Source organism: Camellia sinensis, chromosome 11 (assembly GCF_055761805.1).
Source record: "Camellia sinensis isolate YWXY chromosome 11, ASM5576180v1, whole genome shotgun sequence".
Lineage (NCBI taxonomy): Eukaryota > Viridiplantae > Streptophyta > Magnoliopsida > Ericales > Theaceae > Camellia > Camellia sinensis.
Genome location: NC_138971.1, coordinates 91086580 through 91093414, shown reverse-complemented (window position 1 = coordinate 91093414; position 6835 = coordinate 91086580). Strand labels below are relative to the sequence as shown.

At 31.5% G+C, this 6835-nt stretch overlaps 1 protein-coding gene across 1 annotated transcript; it reads right to left on the bottom strand.

Annotated features, from left to right (window-relative positions):
* Positions 1 to 2295: 2295 nt before the first annotated feature.
* Positions 2296 to 6481, bottom strand: LOC114278227 (heparanase-like protein 2). Its single transcript, XM_082896494.1, has 9 exons — positions 6259 to 6481; positions 6139 to 6175; positions 4151 to 4334; positions 3878 to 4032; positions 3546 to 3779; positions 3259 to 3448; positions 3033 to 3158; positions 2827 to 2926; positions 2296 to 2716 (listed from the first exon to the last, which is right to left on the bottom strand). Exons 1-9 carry the CDS (start codon positions 6472 to 6474, stop codon positions 2393 to 2395), a joined length of 1566 nt encoding a protein of 521 aa, XP_082752620.1. The 5' UTR covers positions 6475 to 6481; the 3' UTR covers positions 2296 to 2392.
* Between the last annotated feature and the right edge of the window lie 354 nt (positions 6482 to 6835).

Below are 6835 nucleotides of genomic sequence, written 5' to 3'. Positions count from 1 at the left end.
GTTACCGGTGGAAGGTAGTCGTGATTGTTGTAGACAATACATGATGATTAGGCAAACTAAAACTAATCAATGGAATGTGTCATCGTATATGACAGTTGAAAGAATACATTAACTTTATGTATTATTTGATGATGTATATAATAACTGTTTATATGCATTGTGTTGTGTGGGAGGAGATAGGGGATGTACTCCACGGTTTAGGGAAAGATAGGGAATGGACCTCTAAACTGGTTAATGTTTGGGAGAAGATAGGGGATGGACTCCGGTGATACAGCTCATATGCTTATCCGTTGAAGTATTGATATAGCTCATATGTTTATCTATGGAAGTGTTGATATAGCTCATATGCTTATCTGTTGAGATGGTGATACAACTAGTATGCTTATCTATTGTGAAATGGGAAACGTTTAATATAAATTATTATCTCATTTAGAGTGTTTGGCCAGGTTCTGAGCCATGGTTGTGAATTGAGAATTGAATAAGAAATGGAAAATGTAATGAAATATGGACACAGTGGTCATGTAATGGAAATGGTGTATGAACTGGTTTATGAGAGTCAAGCATTTATCAATTGCTAATGTCTTAGTTACTACTCATTTTGTGTTTAGCAAATCTCTACTGGGCGTTGGCTCACCCTTTATGGGACATCATTTTCAGGTACAGGTAGCATGCCACCTCCAAGGACATAGCTTGGATGGTTATGGGAGTTGAAGACTCTTTTTGATTATTTTGTTTGTATTACATGTATATCAAGCCAAGGGCTTATTTTGTATAGAGTTAGTACTCTTCTTTTTATAACCAAGTGTTGACTTGGAAAGCTGTAAGCTCGTAGGGCATTTGCTTTTGTTGTTAACATGTAATACTGTTGTAAAAACTACTCTGATGAATAGAAAGGTGTTGATTTCTCTTATATCATGGCATGTCTAAAATGATGGGTTTTATGTATTATTTTGAGGGCGTTACACCTTTACTCTGATTTTATTCACTAAGCGTTAGTATATATATATATATATATATATGTATATAGCTGAGCAGCGGGATGTCCAACCCCAGCCTTAGTGAACTTGTGAAGGATACCAAGTTTTGTGAAGTCTGTCATGAGCGCTTCACGAGCGAAGCTTTTGTTCCTTTTGTTGTTTGAATTTCTGTCTTCTTTTATTGGTCATGTTTGACCTTGTATATATATAAGTTCTGGTTTTATATGATAACGATGTAAGAAAGATCTTGGACATATGGAATCTTATTATGTATGTATGAGTGTGAGTTATTAATATATAAGAAGTTTTGTTTATGCCATTTATACATGATCTCATTGGACAAATAATATATTTCTACTTCCGCTTCTGGCCCTATATAATTAAATATGATTGAATTTCTATCTAAGACCATAAATAAGTCGGTTATGATCCAAATTTTTAGGAGCAAATTCGAGCCATGACACTAACAGTTCATTCTAATCAAGTTAAAATAAACACTAAGCAAATTAAGAAAGAATTCCAAATCAAGCCAAACTAAGTTGCCAGGACAACACTACCAAAACAATAAAATGATTACACCCAAACACAACTATGCACCCAAACTCAAGACAATCACCAAAAAGCTTCAATGGAACAGTCCAGTGAAAAAAAAAACAAAAAAAGACAATTGTCCAGCAATGTCTTCTGAAATGGACAAGTCCTTTCAAAATAATCACTCAATTTTGGAGCTTCCATGCCTAACTCTGTTGCTTTCTGATTAATAAAGCCATAACACTTACCAAAACAAATATCTCTTCCTTCATAAAATCCCAACATCATAAAAATCGAATTGAAGCAATACCATTCTCAGCATATTCATCAATAAGAAGAGTCTGGCACTAAGTTAAGATCTTCTTAACTTCCTTTTTTAGTTCTTAATCGTGAAGCTAAGGGTTTAGTTGTGTGGATACAAATTACAGTAGTAGAAGAGTTTTTACACTCTCTAATTCTCTCCTTGTACATTCTACTTTCTTTGTACTTATGATTTTATTTTTTGACGAAATTTTTCTTTGTTGATCAAATAAATAAATAGACATCTAGGAAGGCTCTAGATTCAACCATTCCCAAATTTATGTTTATTCATGCTTTACTTTCCTTCTTATAATATTTTATTTATCTAATAACATATTACTTCTTTTGTCGATAAGGGAAAAGAAAAAAAAAAGTTATAAATTTAAACTTAGTGTAAACCCATTACTAAATTTGGTTATAAGCATACTTTTTTATGGTGACTAGTATATATATTTGATAGAAAGGATTAATGTGACAAAACGAGACAAAATAAGAGAATCCCATTATTAACATTTGTAAATATGTACCAAAAAAATAAATAAATAAATCAAAGATCTCTAATAACGTGACAAATAGAAAAATTCCTAAGAACAAGCTGGTGCTTTGAAATCTTTAAGAGTTGCAAAAACAATAGAATCAGGTGCAACACTGATAGGGTTTGAAGCATGCACGAGCACTGGATACATAGCTGGTATATCCTTTGACTCTGTGAGCACCAACGGGACACCATTTAACATCAACACATCACTTTGAATATTGCCATCCTTTGGAGTCAAGTGGTACTCTTCCCTGTGGATTTGTTGTTGGTTATCATCATAGTTGTCAGGATAGAAGTTCAAGTCATCCGCAACCGAAACTTCATAGGTAGTAGAATTTGACATGTTGATTAGAAGCAGTGAAATGCCCGACTGAGATAAAATAGAGTAAATGAATTTAATTAATGAAGTGATAGCTAAATGATATATTATTGAGAAGAAAGAGAAATTAAGCTAAAAAAGGTTAAGAATATTTCGCTTACTTCTTTCTTTGAACAATGAGAATATACTCGTAGATAAGGGGAACTATCATAAGTGGTCTGAAGTACAATCTTTCCCATTAAGCGATGCCACAGAAGAGCACTGTAGAAGAGCCAACCAAGCATTAATATAGAATAAATGTGTCAAAATGATAATTTCAACTTTATTAAATAGTAAAAGGTATTAGAAAATCTCAATATTGACTAACCCGTAATAATCCGGATTAGGGATAAATGTTGTAGTGTTGAGAAGGCCATAATTTCCTCCAATCAATGCCTGTCTGCAGAAAACCTTATGGTTGAAGGTTGATGTCATGCCCAATTGATCCAAATACCTGTTTCACTCAAAGTTTATTTACCTAATTCTATGTTTGATAGCACATATATGTAAATGCAACACTATTATATTTGCATGAGAGAGAATAAAATTGTGACCAGAATCCATCAGCAAAGGTATGTGATACATCTTTGCCACCACTGTTGTAAGCTCCACCAGCTTCCCCAACCCATGCCCCTGCCCATGGGCCAAACAAGTTGATAGTTGTTGAAACATCTTTGTATGTCTGAGCTATTTGGTCAAGAAAATATGGATCTTGAACCTTGTAGATTAGGTCGGAATCAACACCTACATGACCAGATATATTGATTTGCAAACTCAAAAGATCATTATAATTGAAACATGTTTGATTATCAAGTGCTAAATTTTAAGTACTTATATATACCTGCTCCAAGGTTGTAGATATGGTGGGTTAAGCCATCAACAACACCTGGTCCTGTAACCTGAAGGAAGTCATTAAACCATTTCTCATTATAGAAGCCTGCTGGTCCTAGGATCTTCGGCTGCGTGTCTTCGTCTGGGTACAATTCTTTCACAAGCTCCTTGAGGGCAATAATGTCTTTTCCATACTGGGAAGAATCTAATCTTGCAGCAACCCCAGTTCCACACAACTCATTTCCTAGAAAAAAAAAAACCAAGTCAGTTCATAATTCATTACTGAAAACGTAAAATGTGCACAACGGTAGGTAACATAGAAATTCTAATTTACTTGGTTACCAAGTTCATATGAGTCAATCTTGTATCCCTTTGAGATAGTATAATTCATGAGATCGCGGGCGTTTTGATCATCCCAATCGCCTATCCAAAGAGAGCCATCGTTCTCAGATTTGTTCCTCCCAGAGAGAGCATTCAACCCAAATGTTACTATAGCTCTGCAAAGATGGTCATGAAATGTTACAAATAGTTTTCCCAAATAGTATTAGTTGTTCAGAAAAAGTAAAAGTGAAATGGATATAGTGTTATTAGTGTGACTAGGGTGGGGTAGGGTACCCAGTTTGTGTGAATAGGTGATTGAGATTATCCCATTTCTTCATAGGGAGGCAACCTTGGCTAAATCCAAACAAGCCACCTTGTGTCTTCCTAAATTTTGGGCATTTATTGACTGCTTTTCCAACTTCGTACACAACCTGATCTTGCAGTGAACCTCCCACTCTGATTCGAAGAGTCTTGAATGCTGCAATTTTCACAATAAACTGTCAATTCAATTCAGGCTGTAAATTTTGGGCATTTATTGACTGCTTTTCAACAATGGAGGTCAATGGATGTCTGAAAGAATTTCTCATACGAATGAGTAACTCTATGATTGAATGAGTGTATGTAAAAAGGGTGTATGCACACTTTTAAATTTTTTATCATAAAAGGATATACTCGGAATAATTATGTGTACTTGTGTGTGGAGTGACAAAATTATAATTTATTAAGTGTTGAATATAGAGGGATGTTCACAGAGGTTATGTTTGATTCACAAGACTATCTATTGTTTGTTTTGTATTGAATAATAAAATATATGAATTTAGAATTACAACTATATTTATCTTCTTTTCTAATCTTACCCTCCATCAATATTTCTTCACAATTTTTACTTTATCAAAATTTCTTCATAAACGTAGTTTTGAAAAAAATTAAGTAAATAAATAAAAGCAAAATAAAAATACAAAATGCAAAGGCCATGTTTGGTTTGTTTTTTAATTTTTTTTTCAAAAAATATAAACTAATTTGATAAAATAAATATCAAAAATTATTTTTAAATTTTTAAAAATTATTTTTAGCCTTCTAAAATATAAAATTATATAAAAATAATAAGTGTTTTAATTTTTTTCCTTTTATCCGATTGGATTAGTAAGATAAACTATCCCCTTATCCATTGTTTGATTTGTATTAAATAATAAAACATATGATCTTTTCCAATCTTACCTCTATCAATATTTCTTCACAATCTTTAAACGTAGTTTTGAAAAAAATTATAAATTAATAAAAGCAAAATAAAAATACAAAATACAAAGGCCATGTTTGGTTTGTTTTTTAATTTTTTTTTCAAAAAATCTAAACTAATTTGATAAAATAAATATCAAAAATTATTTTTAGCCTTCTAAAATATAAAATTATATAAAAATAGTAAGTGTTTTAATTTTTAGTCAAGGGTAAAAGAGTCTTTTTATTTGATTTCTCAACTCAGGATATATAATCTTATCCCTACCTTATTACTAATAATCCTACAAATTTGTTGGATTAATTATCCATTGGATTAATAATCCTGAAACAAAATTTCAAAACAAACATATGATTGTTGGGCACACGGATTAATAATTTCAACCACATACTCTAACCCTATCAATCAAATACCCTAAGGCCATGTTTGTTTGGATGGACATGAGCTTGGGATTGGACTAATAATCCAATAAAATTATTAATCCGATGTTTGGTTAAACAATTGAAGTACGGATTAATTATTTTAAACTTAACTATTAGTTAAGATAGGATACATAATCCAACGAATTCGTAGTCCTAGGACTATTAGTCATGGGAATGCTAATCCAGTCCGCCCAAACAAACATGGCGTAAGAGTAAATGGTATGTGAAAATAAAACTTACCATTAAATACTCAAATATGTTTCTAATGCAGTTATGGTGTAAATAAAATATAATATGATGATGTTATGTTTGTAATAGAAATATGCTTGTTCCTACGATCACTTTCTCTGATTTCCAATACATTAATTATATTAATATATATATATATTTAACCCGAAAACTGGCCTGGTCTGGGATACTTTAACTGCTTCTTGCTAATAACTAATCTAGCATTAAATTATTTTTCCGTGTTTTAATTGTAAACTTGTAGTTTGATATTCATAAAACACAACACAATCATGCTTGATAGCAATAATCACTAACACAATCAATAAAAAAAAAAAAAAAAATTATAGACCAACTCGACACATGAATGTAGAGCAAGAAAAACATATTAATTTATTTACCTTTGATAGCATTGGCTAGAATCTTGTTATCTAAATCCTGCAACAATCAAACAATTATTTTTTATTTTTTATTTTTTTCAAGTAAAATTTAAAAGTGGAATAATATGGAGAGAAAAATACCAGATTCAAGATTCCAGCCTCCTGCCATGGACACTGATTGTAATCACACTTATTCGCAGGCCACCAATCCAACGTTACACATACAAAATTATCGTCTGTTTTAGCGATAGAGGTCACTCCTTGAACTTTCACTTTCACTTCTTCTATAGAAGAGAGTGACACACAAAACAATGACTGAATAACACAAAACAATATTATTGCAACTCTCAAATCCATTTTTCCAAATTTTCTTAGCAGAGAACAAAAAAATAATTCAAGAAGAAAGTAGAGAGAATGAAATTAAATACTACGATCTGAGCATCCTAATTTAAGCAACCTGATAACAACAAAACTTCAACATATCTATCCATATCTATAACTATATCATTTTATCCCTTTTTAAACTTATCTTTTGTTTTTTTTTTTTTTTGATGGATAAGCAATGTAGTTAACTATAACTATTATACCTTATCTACTTAATTATCTTGTTTTTATCAATTTCGAATCTATTACAATTTATTATGATGAATTATTTAGTTTGTAATGGGTTTAGAACTATTGATTTGATAATGCAAATTATTTCCCAATCACTTCAAGG

Excerpts from the sequence above, each read along its gene's own strand:
- LOC114278227 (XM_082896494.1), bottom strand. The coding sequence starts at position 6,474 with ATGGATTTGAGAGTTGCAATAATATTGTTTTGTGTTATTCAGTCATTG. Across the intron at positions 4,033-4,150 it reads CACCTATTCACACAAACTGG|AGCTATAGTAACATTTGGGT; the intron begins GTACCCTACCCC and ends CCATCTTTGCAG. Across the intron at positions 2,717-2,826 it reads CTCATTGTTCAAAGAAAGAA|TCGGGCATTTCACTGCTTCT; the intron begins GTAAGCGAAATA and ends ATTTTATCTCAG.